The sequence below is a fragment of the Xiphophorus hellerii genome, chromosome 12, assembly GCF_003331165.1.
Source record: "Xiphophorus hellerii strain 12219 chromosome 12, Xiphophorus_hellerii-4.1, whole genome shotgun sequence".
NCBI lineage: Eukaryota > Metazoa > Chordata > Actinopteri > Cyprinodontiformes > Poeciliidae > Xiphophorus > Xiphophorus hellerii.
Window position 1 is genome coordinate 29,860,480 of NC_045683.1, and position 14,598 is coordinate 29,875,077.

Below are 14,598 nucleotides of genomic sequence, written 5' to 3' on the forward strand. Positions count from 1 at the left end.
TCTTTAAATGTGCTGAATTAGATCATTTCGTCCTAACTGCCTTTTGTTTGAAATGAATATTTAAACACCTCCCATATAGTTAAAAATAAAGGAAGTCCTGCTGACTGTACTAGTTCCACTGGCGGATCATTTCACAGTTTCCCCATGTTATAAGTGAAATAATCTGCCAGTGGAACAGGTACGTTTTCATCAATATTAAGGAATTTTTAACTTAAAACAAGCTGCTATTTCTTGTACTGGTAAGTTAGCTGTCTTGTTTCAAGTGTACTAAGATATTTTTGCACTAGAAACTACTGTATGTAGTTGACCAAAAATATTTGGTAAGATTTTGTGTTTTTGCAGTGAAAAGGTTTGAGTGGTGACGATTCTTTAGTAAGTTATCTAGCAACCCTGAACAGGAGCACCTAGTTTACATACTTTAGATCAACATTAGATTCTTTTTATTCTTTTGCTCTTTCCTTTGGTTTGCTATTTTGTTTTGTATTTCCTATTAAATCCTGTAAAGCACTTTGTATTGCCTTGTTGTTGAAGATGTTCTATATAAATAAAATTACCTTTGCCTTTACCTTTAGATTTGACTTTGGAGAAACCAGTTTATTAAATAATCAGCATGTGACACTTTACTTGTGTAATGGGTTTCTATCAGCAGTGTGTGTCAGGGCTTATTATAAAGAGCTGGTTGATGTGATGTACTGTGTTAAATCATATTCTAAAATGAAGACTTCTCTGTTTGATTTGATGGGGCGTAAATATATATTATAGATATATAAGATACTTATATGAACTTTATTAGTTCATATAAGTGGATGTGGAAACGCATTAAAAGCTCACCTGAATAGTTTTTCATAGATCCATAACCAAAATAATAATTCAACATTGAAACATATAAAAGAAACAAAAAGGCAAAGTTAAAATTTAATGAGAGTAGGTAAACAAAGTAAAGTTAGTGTTTAAAATGGCCTGTATTGAGACATCAGTGAAGTTCTTTTCTTTTCCAGACGTCAAAGGCCAGTGCTGAGGCCACAGACCATCTTCAGAGCATGAAAATGGCCAAAGAGCGCCTGGAGCGGGATCTGGAGAGGCTGCAGAACAAGGAGGACTCCAGCGACAGCCTGCGCAGACGTCTCCGTGAGACGGAGGTATGCATCTGCTGCGCCTCTCTGTCAGGATTTATGGTGGAATAATTTATTTGGATACATAAGAAAAAAAACAACTCTGAAAGTGTTGGGTAAATAAATCTGCTGCAGGACGCCACAAAGCACAAAGAGGCCTTATGTTCCCAAGAAGACAAGTTGTTGCACCCCCTGACGAACATTTGTGCTGCGACTTTGTTGTAGCATGTCAAAACGTCTCTGTGTTTGAACAAGTGCTTGGATTTCTTCATCAGTGGACCTGATTTACTGAATTATTTTTGAGTTAAAACAACATGGTGACCTAATTATTTCATTCTCCTGAACTTTAATGGGATCCGTGGGACGTGGAGTGGCTCTCAGAAGTGTGCCTCGCCTCACCCATTGTCAGATTTTTGGGATGTAAAAAATAATACCCTAATTAATTTTAAAACACTGTTTTTCATGTAATATCACATTATTCCTATTTCACTTGTCTGAAATACAGACATTTTGTAAAGGGTAGCTATGTTACCCAGTAGGTTAATTGTGATATAAAATGGCATTATGTGGTCGGAAAACACATCAGTGACGTAGTGAGGTTATTAGTTGGTGAGGCACTGACTTAATCATAATCATAATCATATTTCCTTGTTTACATAAGGAAATTTCGCGCATGCGTACAACGCTGGAGGGCAAAAACACTATTCCTCTACATGTCATGCAAAGCCGCGCTGCCGCCGTAGAATAATTCCGTTAACTTAATCCCACTTGGACATGTAGATATTATTAATTTCGTGCTGTGCTCCACAGCAAAGGGAAAATCCGTTTGCTACACCGTTTACAACGAAACAAACAAAAAACACTCAATTATTTCCCACACAAAAAGCAGAACATTCGGTCTGATGCAGTAGTATGGTTTTAGACTTAATGTGTATTTTGTGATTATTAATAAGTGATTGCTGTGGTAAGAGGAGAAAACTATAAATATATCGCTGCACTTTACTGTATGGCTAGCTCCATGGCTAGCTCGCTGTTACTGTCTCTTACTCTGCAGTTGTGGAGTCACAATGTCTGGGATCATGAGCGCCCCCTGCCATAAGGCAAGAGAACTGCCTGCCTCACCTCGAATCTGTTCTCTGCCGTTTCTGATCGCTCCTCAGCACACAAATCACGTTACACACACAGTTGGTGACAAAAAACACTGTACATTATATACATAAGCTAAATTATGGAAAACCAGTTTATATATTAAGTGTTTTTTAGCCATTTTATCGGCGGCGTACAGACAGGAGGAACATGCTCCCATAGAATGGCAGCCAGTGCAGTTAGCAGAGGTTGATCAATCCCAGGTGAGGCTCAGCTCGCTGCTGCCTCACCAGCTGCGCTTCCGAGCATTTGAATGGGAAAATGAGAAAATTCATCGATTTTGAAGAAAAAATAGTCAAAATTGGTTAAGCTAAAGGAAAAATAAATACTTCACAGTTCAAACCACAGGGTGAAAATAGCAATATAAATGATTTTATCATTATATATTATTTTTCCATGATGACAGGTGAGGTTCTGCCTCACCTGACCACACGTCACTGAAACACATAATACTGCCCCTTTTAAATAAAACATTCCCTCATGTTTTTGTGCATTATCTTTGTTTTTTTGTTTGTGTTCTTATCTTCAGGATGGAAGGAAGACTCTCGAAAATCAAGTGAAAAGGTTGGAGATTGTTGAGCGCCGTGAGACTAAACTGAAAGATGAACTTCAGAGCAAATCCCAGCAGATTCAGCAGATGGCAGAAAAGATTCTGGTAACTCAGCTTTTATGTGTTTGGCACTTATAGAGGAGTCAGAAAAGTCACAAGTGGAATAAAAGCTTGTCGTCATTTTCTGGAGAGCAGATTCCTTAAAATCTCTTCTTTGGAACTACAAGTGGCATGCTAAATATTGCTTTCTACTTCTGGCATAAAATTTAAATAGTCTCAACATTTTACTGTTGAGACTATTTACTGTCCCAACAGTAAATATTAATAGTAATAGGTTCTTAAGTCTTAAAATCTGACTTAAGGAAAGTCAGAGGTTATAAAGTTATCTCTTTCTTCATGACTGAAAATCTAAAGATGCAGTAAAAATCCGTCAGGTTGCTGGTGGAAGAATATCTTTAAACAGAACTTTAAAAAATCACAGCATGTCTCATTTGCTCCTTTATGTAACCGATTTTTGATTCACGCCATAGGATAATAAAAAATAATTTAAAAGAATCTCTCATTTACTCATCTATAATGTTAGTAAATCATTTATATACATATTATGTCTCTGCAGGAACCTTAAGCAGCCTTTATCTTGTCACTACTATTATTATTTATATCTGTGAGAGAGCAGTTAGTGTCACACAGCTCCAGAGATCAACAGTATTTCACTCCTTAAAAACACAATTGATTAAAGAGTTGACATTTTAGACTCTTTAGCATCTTATGTTAGCATTCAGCACCGTCAACATAATTACACTGTTAGCCTATTTAGCGTGGTTAACATTACAAACATAGTCTCTGTATGTGTATTCCCTGTTTAATCAGTAGAGCCTTACTTTTTCTGTGAGGATTCTTTCTAAAAGGTTCTTAACATTTTTCAGCTTCTTCTCTCTTTTTATTTTCATTTTGACAGCCTCACTGAAACTTTCCTTTGTCGCAATTTTCACACCGAGGTGTTGCTGTTAGCAACCTGTTTGCACTATGGTGCCAAAAATCAGTCTGTTGATCACTAATCAAGGCCGATCAATAATAAAACTTTTCCTGTTCCAGTCACCATCTAGCTACAGTAAGTCGATTTGTGCTCTTCATAAGACCAATAAAGAATCCATCAAAAAGGAAAGGAGTCCATGTTTTGATAAAGAGGTTTTATGAGCTTCCTTTCTTTCTTATTTGACAAACCGAGAGCCCTGCTTTTTCCAGCATACAGTTATGAATACTGTCTCCTGTCAACAATGTTTCATGAAGGCTGCTGTCAAAGATGGTGCAAAGAAAAACTGTCCATGTTCATTTTGAAAGATGACTACCTTCAGATTTCTAAAATCACAAGAAATTCCCAGCGTAAGAAGTGTGTAGAATATTTTCAACAACAATTAAAAGCTGCCATAATTAGAGTCTGTATAAAACCCAATTCACTGGGTTAGTTTGGAGGTGCCTTTTGCTGCTTTCAGCCTCCGATCGTCACTCGTTTGTGTTTTTGTGTAGGAGTTGGAGGAGAATCTGCGAGAGACCCAGTCGACTGCCCAACGGCTGGAAACCCACCTGAAACAGAAGGAAAAGCTCTACGAAGACAAAATAAAGGTTTGGTCACCAAATACATCAAATCCCATCCCATAGGCATATCAACATTAACTTTCAGGATGTGAGAAGTTTACTAACACTTATCATCAGCATTGATGTAGAATTATTTGGGGATTTTAACAATGCATTTCAAATGTTTTTCATTAGGTGGAATAATCATACAGCATACAACTTCAATGACTTGCACTGCAGAACATAACCCTCTCAAAACAAGTTAAAAAATAAAAAAACTTACTGACCCTATTCTAGTTTTTTAAAATGATGAATGTCTGTACACCTCTCACCGTTACTGTATTTTTATTGTCCATGTTTTGGCTTTATGCTTGGAAAATCTACACCATGCCATCTCCACAACGTTCTCTGTGCTGCTAAGTGACATCCTGGTTGTGGTTCTGTGGGCTGGCTGGCATTGAACAGGTGCTGGAGGCTCAGATGAAGGCGGACATGGCTGATAAGGAGATGCTGGAGTCCAGTCAGAGCAAATATGAGGAGGAGGTGCGGGAGAAGTGCAGCATCATCAGTGAACAGAAGGCGGTAAGAACTGACCAGCTTGGCAACCGCGCAGTTCTCAGGCTTATTTTAACATTGATCGTACTGACACATATTTTACATTTGGAAAAAAAAAATAATCTTGTTGCACAACAAAAAAAATGAGCCTGACACAAATTTGACCTAAATGCAACATATGCAGAACTTTCTAAATGTCAAATTGAAGCATGTTTTTTTGTTGTTGTTGTTCAGACCATTAATGCGATGGACTCAAAGATGAACAGCCTGGAGCAGAGAATTGCAGAGCTGTCAGAGGCTAATAAACTGGCAGCTAACAGCAGCATCTACACCCAGAAAAACATGTAAGCATCCACATAAAAACACGTCTTCCACCTAAACTATTAAACATCTCAAAATCTTCCTTTACCAAAGTGTAGGCCGCAGCTTTTCACGCCACTTTTCTGTGAAGAGTGAAGGAAGCTTGTGCACAGCCTTTAATAAATCACATCCAGCAGCTACTGCGACTGATTTAGATTGTGCCTCTGCTGCATAACCTTCTGTTAAAGCGCTTGCTCAGATCAATGTGTGATCGCATCAGGAAAGCCCAGGAAGAGATGATCTCGGAGCTTCGGCAGCAGAAGTTTTACCTGGAGTCTCAGGCCGGGAAGTTGGAAGCCCAGAACGCCAAACTGGAGGAGCATCTGGAGAAAATGAGTCAGCAGGAGCAGAGCAACAAGAGCCGCGTGCTGGAGCTGGAGACTCGGCTCCGGGAGGTGAGAAGATATTTAGGGGGAGTCAAATGTGAAGCTGTTTTATTTAGCAGACTTTTTCTCTCTCCTTTTTTTCTTGTGGTTGATAAGTAGATGTAGGATTGAACTTTCTCTCTTTTAGTCTTGCTAGTTATTTTGCAGTATTTCTTCTGTGATTTTGAGTTTAAGTAAAAGAACAATTTAAAGGGCCAGTATTATGTAAAACTGACTGAGCTTTACATCATGTTGCAATGTTATTCCCTCATCAAAGACATACCTGGATTGTTGCCTTGATTCTTTCATGTATAATTAAAAAATCCTTGAATCTCCCATGGCAATCATTCAGCTGTGCAAACGCATGGTGGGACCTAGCCCCGCCTTCAGGGTGCAGCTCCTCATCAGAGCTGCAGATTATAACCTATCTAGCTTCCACCTCACAGAACATCCCTCCCCATTGCTCAGGCTCAGCTCCTCCAGACTAGTCAGCATAAAATAGCAAACACCTGGTGGAACTGCAAATCAGCTGAGCTCATTATAGGAGGGACTGCTCAGTCCTACGCTGCTAAAAACATTGTTACAGGATTTATAGAAGCGCCATGTTGTGATGAATTCCTGAAGGTATAGAGCTTCAGAAAGAGCAGGACTTTTTAAAGAGACAGGGGCCCAATTTAAAGGCGTTAAATTGCAAAGTCATATTTGATATGTACATCATTTTTATAAAAAGTGACTTTAACATAGTTACTTGATTCTGCTATAAATACCACCATGTGCCTTGAAAATACATAAAACTGCCCCTTTAAGTAAACTTCATGGACTGTCCTTTTGAATTGCAAAGCTGAGCTCCCATTTGTGTCGATCTGCTTCTAAATAGCGGAAACATGCCTGTGTTATTGCATCATCTTAGCACTCCATGACTTTAACTTTTACATTTATTAGTTTCATATCCGATGTTAATAAGCATCTGGTGTACAGCAGTTGCTGTAAGTGTAGCTCATTAAAATGAGAGCTGCTGTGTTCTTTTACAGGAAATTATCTCAATTAACAAGAAAACATTTAAACAATTGTTGAATTTCCTGTTCAATCAACCAGATTTTTTTTTTTTTTTAGCGCTTGAGCAAGGATGAGAAGCACCAGTCGGACTCTTCTAGCTCATATTTATATGAGCTAGAAGAGTCTGGTTATATAAAGCTCTGACCTGACAATAGCCATTTAAACCAAACCTGATCTTTTTGTTCTCAGCTACTGATCATCACTTGTGTACGTTAGGTGCCAGGGAATGTAAAATAGAGACTAACTCAGAGTTTTATTGTTATTCGACATCCACGACCAAGTTATAAAAATAGTGATAGAAAAGGTTATCAGAGAGTTGCAATGTGTAACTGTCTTTTGCATTTTATGGTAGCAGTTAGCATAGCCATGATTAGTAAGACAATGCTAGCTAGATTTTTGAGACGTTTGAGATCTTTATCCTGGGTCTGAAGTTCACAAAATATTACTAACTTTTTCCAAATTCAGTCAGTCGCTATAGACAGAAGCTGAATGCTCCAAAGACTTAGAGAAACTTTGCTGTAATATGTTTAGCCTTCCTGCTATCTGCTAAAGTCTAACTCCCTGTAGCAGTGACACACCTGTTTCATTTATACCTTTCAGGCTTCCTCGGACTTTATTTTTAAAATGGCTAACTTTGAGTTAGCAATCCTGTAGTAACTGTGATAACAAAGATTATTGTAGGAAGAACTTGTTGGTGTTTAGGTATAGTATGTTGAAAAAATTATTACTGGCCCTTACTGACTAGGGCCCGTCAAGCTAAAAATATGCTAATTCCAGACACCAGCAGATTGTTCAGTGCATCTCTAGCTTTTTAATTCTATTTTAAATATCTACTAATCAGTTAATTTAAGTTACTTTAGCTAACCAGTTTGCTACTGTTTAGTGGCGCTCCCAAAGGGGGATCAGGAAGGCCATGGCTCCCTCTTGAAAAAAGTTGCCTCATCTCAGAAAATCATGTTCAGGTCATAGGAAGGCGTACAGAGTGTCTTCTTGACTCAAGACAGAAATGTAAACCCAATAAATAAGGAAACGAATGTACAAATAAAAAACATTTTTATATTGACACATTTGTTATTTTATTTTTTAGTCTCGGCCCACATTACATTTTTTCTGGTCACGTCTGGCCATGAAAATTTTCTAGAGGTGCCACTGCTGCTGTTTGATCCCTGTGGAAAGCTTTGGCAGGTCAACATGCCTCTGACTTTCTGGCTGCAGCTGCAAATGAGGGGATTCATTTTCCCATGTAGATCGGACTGGAGAACGAGGAGCAAAAGCTGGAAATTAAGCGCCAGGTGACAGAGTTGACCCTGTCGCTGCAAGAGCGGGAATCTCAAATTACCAACCTTCAGGCGGCTCGCCACGCTCTGGAGAGCCAACTGCAGCAGGCCAAGACCGAGCTGGAGGAGACCACTGCAGAGGCCGAGGAGGAGATCACTGTTCTCAGAGTAAGGAAGGCAGAAAGCAAAGAAGGATTCTCTAAGCTTTGGTGTCACGTCATTTTGGCAGTGATGTCTCCCCGTCTCTCTTGCCATGTTTCGTAGGCACACAGAGATGAGATACAACGCAAGTACGATGCCTTGAGAGACAGCTGTGCAGTGAGTTGCTCCTTTTTTATTTTTTCCTGCTGTTTCATTGCTTCTTGTTATTGACAGCTTTTCTTCCCTGAACACCTTCTGAATCATCACACACAACTTAAATAGCGTGTTTAAGTTGTGTGTGCAAGAGTCAATGCAGCTCTTGCACCTCTTTTCTTCATAATATATCACTTCTCAATAACATACTGAAATAATCTAACTTCACGGAAAACGTTCAGTATTCCGCTAATGTCGCAAAAACACAATTTTACAATTGCGGTGGGTCCATTCAATAAGAAACGCAATTTAAATTACACAGGAATAATTAAAAACACGCCGCGCCTCCAACTTCTTTCTGTCGTCTTCTTCTTAGTGGTTTGCACCAGTGGCAACATCTGGATGTTGATCATGTGACTCGTGTGATGTTAAAAAAAAAGAAAAAAGTTTCCATTCCAGTTATGTAAAATAAAACCAAATAATAACCTCTTCCTAGCAGCAAAACATTTCATCAAAAAACTTCTTTTTTTTTCAAAATCGATGTCTCCATTAAGCAAATTTACTTTCGAAATGTCAAATTCGCAATAATACATTCAATGGAAACGCAGCTGGTGAACCTTTTTGAGAGTAATAAAATTAAGTGCAAACATTTAAATTGTATTATGAATGCAGTTTTTTAGGGCAATACAAGGGCTTTGTTTTTAGGGCTTTGTTAATTTATTCATTGTTATTTCAAATGCTATTTTAAATAAATAAATTCTCAAGTTTATTAATTGCTGTAGTGAAAGTATTGAGTGTTTTATCAAGATTAACTGAGAAATTATAGAAATGTGATAACCGGTGATTCTTCATCTCCAGTTTTGGACTGCAAATATAAATTTCAGCTCATTCATTTTTCTCTTAATCAACTTAACTTTTGTATTTGTTTTTAGAATTAATTTTAGGAGCAGAAGCAAGGCCACACTGTTTGTGGGTGTCCACTCTCAGTAAAATACGACTTAATATAATTTTCAAAACCAAAAAAAATCACAGAGTTGACGTTTGAAGCCATTTTGAGCATATTATGCTAGTGAGTGGCATGGTTAGCTTCACTGATGGTAAGCTAAGTGCAGAGTGTTACCTTAAAATGAACCACATCTTACCTTAACTATGAGTTTTGCAGAGGTTTGCTAATATTTCTAAATGAGGCTGAAAGCTCAAAAAGATAAAACGGAGCAGCTTTTTTGTTGTTAGCAGACCTCCTGTTAGCAGACTTCCTGTTAGCGGACCTCCTGTTAGCAGACTTCCTGTTAGCAGACCTCCTGTTAGCAGACTTCCTGTTTCACATCGGAGGAACTACTGCTGTATTTCAGCTGACATGCAGAATTACATTTTCCTTTTAAGAAGCTTCTTACATGGGGTTGCATGATGTCAGAAAGCATCTCAATGTTGTTGGTGAATATTGTGATTATATTATCCTGGCTTTTTTCCATTTTTTGTTCTTGAATTATTTGAGACTTGGCATCTTATCAACTAAAAATATCTGGTGTGCATCAAGGACTACCCATTAGTCCAGGCATGTCCAAAGTCCGGCCCGGGGGCCAATCACGGCCCGCGGTCAGATTTCATACGGCCCGCAGCTTCAGTCTTATAATGTATTATTTATGGCCCGCCTGCACTGTCAAACTGAATAAATAAATCATAAAACTTGAAACTGTAATTCCTTCTTTCACCAAATGGTGGCAGCACCACTTTAATACTATCAGTCTGCCTCCGTGCAGCGAACCCCTCTCCACTCATTTCTGCCATGGCCACTGCAAAGAAAACAAGTTAACAGTGAGGGCCGCCGCTTTCAAGAGAGATGGGAAGTACAATACTTCTTCACTGAAAATCAAGGCAATTGTGCTTGTCTAATTTGTGAGACGGTTGCCTTGTTCAACGTAAAGAGACACTACCAGACTAAACATGCTAACTCATACAACAAGCTAACAGGGAGTGACCGTGCTGAAAAAGTGAAGCAGCTCCAAGCTGCACTGGCATCACAACAGCAATTCTTCACGCAGGCCTGAGTCAAAAGAAAATACCACCAAAGCAAGCTATGATGTTAATGTTAATAGCTAAACATGGCAAACCTTTTACTGAAGGTACATTTATCAAAGACTGTGTTATGAAAATGGTGGAGAACATTTTGCCCTGAGAAGAAGCAAGAATTTGCGAATGTTTGCCTGGCAGTAACAGTGTGGCACTGAGAGTTGAGGACATGAAATTGAGTATTTTGAACGGTAACATCTGTCACTATCAACAGTGAAGAGCCAAAAGAACATTTATGCACCTGGATTTATGGCACTTATTTTTATTAAACTCTTGAGTAAGATTTGGTTATTACTGTTGATGTTATGAACCTGTAGATGTGACACAAACTATTACTTTCTGAAAGATATTGTAAATGACAAGAGCAAAATTAACTTGTTTTAAGATTTAATAATAACAGACAACTTTGCATTACTTATAACTCCTGTTTAAAATGTTCTTGAGGCAAAGATATTTTTAAACTCATGTAAATGTAAGGTATTTCATACAGTTTGTTCAATGTTATCTGACTCTCCAGATATGAAAGAATTGCAGAATTTGTGTTTTTAGAGTTGTTCTCATCTGCCTGAGTGGCTTATATTTGGTTTTTTTGTCATTTGAAAGATAAAGATAATTGTGACAATGAAAATTGTTTTATAACAGTGTATGTATTTGCATGAAACTTTTGTAGTTAAAAAATGTCCGAACAAACTATTGGCCCCCGGGCATCTTCACTTGATCAAATCTGGCCCTCTTTGCAAAAAGTTTGGACACCCCTGCATTAGTCCAATTATACTGGAACTTGAGTACCTCTCAGTTTTGTGACCCGCAAAACTGCATAGTGCTAGTCTGAGAGTTACTTTGTCTGTGACGCACTTTAAAACAGCAGAATTGGAAAATAAATGATCTTCTTTCAAAATAACAGGATCCATAAAATTATGATCTGCCTCCTGGATTATCCAAAAGAACCACATTTCCTGTTTTTATAAACGTTTTTATGACTGTTGTTTGGATATACATTCAGTACATTAGACAAAGTATTCATACTATTTAAAACTTTTATTTTTTCATATTATTAACACAAACTTTTGTCTATTTTAATAACATGTTATGTGAAAGACAGACAAAAAATATTGTAAAATTGAGAAAAAAGAATAAATTTGTACAAATATTTTCACATGTAGAAATCTTACAAGTGTGCCATTTACTGTGACGCCTAAAAACCAAAGGCAACACAACAAATTCTTTTAGAAGGTACTTAAATAGTTCGCAGGGTCCACCTGGGTGTTATTTTAATGTCAGTATAAATCCAGCTGGTTTATTAAAGAACAAACTGCATCATGAGTGCAGCAAACTGGTCAGGGAGAAAGTTGTTGAAAAGTTTTAAAAAGCTTAATATAAGCTTTCAGCTTCTCATGGAGAATTGTTTAATCCATCATCTGAAAATAGAGTATGGCACAACTACCAAAACATGGCTGTCCACCTAAACTGGCACTGCAAACAAAGAGAGCAGTAGCCAGACAACTATTTTTCCTGAACTCCACACATGTGGACTTTCTGAAAGCACGGTAACAGGAAAGCCATTGTTGAAAGTCAGCCATAAATTGTCCTGCAGTTTCCAACAGCCATGCAAGAGACAAGAGCAAACAAAAGGTGCTTTGGCTTCATGAGACCAAAAATGAACTTTTCGTCCCCAAAACACAAATGCTGTTTACTAGCCAGAGCTGGCCCAAGGCTGGCTAGGGCCAACCAACCATCATGGCCTCCCATCAATGTCTGGATTTTAACACAACTGAAATATTCTTAAAGTTTTAGAATTGTTTTTCAGAATGAGACCACATGCTAAAGAAACTGAGTTGAAGCATACAAATTTTAAAACTATGGCACAATAAATGAAACGCATAAAAATAACTTTTGAACTGGCAGCTGTGCGACCTTCTGTTCATCTGCAAGCAGCGATTATCTCAGAAGATAATGCATCACTGAACCGTTTGGTAACATCATGTTTGCTTTGCACTCAGGGACAGTTTGTTTAAAACAAAGTTGTAGATTATATTCTCTACATTAAATATGACATAAAAATGTTAAGCTAAATTACTATGAACAAGAACATGAATACTTTCTTTGCACAAGATTCCAAGTGATGAGATTTCATTAGCACTGGCACGGCTTGGAGTGATATCTCCTGCTCTCATCCTGGGTGAACATTTTCAGAAGTGCTTCATATGACGGAGCCTCTCCACTGACACTTTCACATCCTCTTTGTTGTAATTAGCACAGTTACATGAAGCATTAAGGATAAGAAATGTTTTTGCCTGCTGATATATCCTGGCTTAATCAGCAGTTGATTTAAATTCTCCCTTCCTTAAGCTCTGACAGAAATCTAGTATTACAAATAAACAATGTCTACCTTTTGATAAAAACAGGAAGCTGCTTCCTCAGTAAGGGAGCCTGATGACTGAAATCAGTCTTCCACTGAGTTTTTAGATAATATGGAAAATCCCCTAAAAATTCACACAGTTATTGTTTTTGGTTCACTTTCACTCTGTGGTGTTTGATATTGACAAAAAAGGATTAATTTGGTGATTTTTTTTTATGGCTCCAAAACACACACATTTCATTTCACACACAAATCTTAATTTCAAAAATTGGACATTAGAGACAAAATATTCAACAGATTACATTAGCGCAGCTTTTTATTTGGTTGAAAGGACTGTTGCTAACTTTTGCAACTATTAGACATAATATTGTCAGGAGTGATAGTCTTGGCACTTACATTTTCTACAAAGTAAACATTAGATTTCGTCTTAAACTAAACCTGGTGTTGTTGGACCAAAACATGCAACATTAACGCTAACAGAAATCAAAAACAGGACAACAAGTTGTTTTCTCGGTATGTTTACGTAGAATTTTTCTTAAATTCAATTTTCAAAACTTCCAGCCGTAACAGAAAATGAAAAGTAGTGAGTAAGTAAACCTAAACATAAAACACTAGGTGCTTTACAATAAAAAATAACAAACAATCGAATATGTCAGAAGAGTGTAAGGTGAAGACGGAACAAAGGTAGTGATGTTTTTGTGAAGCATGTTTAAAAAAACAGAACACGTAGTTCAGAGTGCCCTGTCAACATTAGTGCCCTCGTCTGTTGTCATGGAGACTGTTTTGTTTCTAGAGTGACCATGTCAGCACCTCTTTCCAACCTCGTGTAATATTGTCACCAGTGTTTCTCCGCAAAGCATTATGTCTGCAAAGAGTAACGGTGCAGTTAGTCGACAGGAAGTGGAACAGGATCTCCCACGGTAACCGTTTCTCCACAACGTTGGCAGATTGGGCTGGTTTGTTCCCTCCTGAGGCCAAACCTTCTTCACTCGACTGATAAAGACCTGCGTCTTCCTACACGTTGTGAACAATATGACAGCAAATCTGATAGCTTGTCTGCAAGTTCATCACTCTTTCTTCAGACGTTCCACTAGCTGAACAGTCACTGTTTTTGCAGTGTGACGTGTTCTGGATAATGCAGGATAATTCCTCATTGTTGAAAAAAGAATCTAGATAATGTGATAGATTACACACCCTAACTTCACACTGCACTTTTCACAGCTGATCAACCCACCTAAACAATGTAATGCAGTTACAAAAGTAGCTTGCTAACAGAGCACGTTGCTTTATGTTCATGTGATGCAGCACAGCCGGAAAGGATCGCAGAGGGGAGATACAATGTCTACGTTTCCATTACAAATGTGTGCAAAACACAAGTTCACAATTGAGGTTTTTCCAATAACAAAGAAACACAATTAAAATCACATGCAAATAATCTTATTTAGGCGAAAAGTCACTGGAAAGCAGGCCGTGCCATCGTCCTCCTGTAACTTCCTGTTGTCTTCTTTGTTGTGATTCCCATTGCAGTTTTTGTTTCCTTCTGTCTTCCAGTTCAGAAGACAGAAGGAAACAAACTCTGGTCCATTTAAAGCAGACCAAGCAGTTCTGGAGACACACCTTTAGGTATTCTGAGTCATAAGTAAATTTGTCATCTGAGAGCAGAACGCTCTATAGGGAACTGTGAAGAAAGAATTTAAATTTCCCATATATTATTAACGGGAGGCCAGAACTTTACAGAAGCAACATGATTTCTCCATTAACCTTTTGTCTAAGGTTGCCACATTTCAAGTGGAAAAGTAAAAGCAGGCCTGTCACTACTTTTACTCAGGAGACAGCAATCTCCTGCAGCACTTTGCATCAGCAAAAGTTATTTAAAAAA

At 38.0% G+C, this 14,598-nt stretch overlaps 1 protein-coding gene across 7 annotated transcripts in view; it reads left to right on the forward strand.

Annotated features, from left to right (window-relative positions):
• citb (citron rho-interacting serine/threonine kinase b) overlaps positions 1–14,598 on the forward strand; it is a 65,812-nt gene that overhangs the window by 18,903 nt on the left and 32,311 nt on the right. For all 7 annotated transcript variants that reach the window (XM_032577818.1, XM_032577819.1, XM_032577822.1 and 4 more), the window contains exons 8-15: positions 999–1,139; positions 2,788–2,913; positions 4,336–4,431; positions 4,849–4,965; positions 5,173–5,282; positions 5,519–5,693; positions 7,967–8,164; positions 8,261–8,314. In XM_032577818.1, coding sequence (XP_032433709.1) covers positions 999–1,139; positions 2,788–2,913; positions 4,336–4,431; positions 4,849–4,965; positions 5,173–5,282; positions 5,519–5,693; positions 7,967–8,164; positions 8,261–8,314 — 1,017 coding nt within the window. The remainder of the gene's footprint in view (positions 1–998; positions 1,140–2,787; positions 2,914–4,335; positions 4,432–4,848; positions 4,966–5,172; positions 5,283–5,518; positions 5,694–7,966; positions 8,165–8,260; positions 8,315–14,598) is intronic.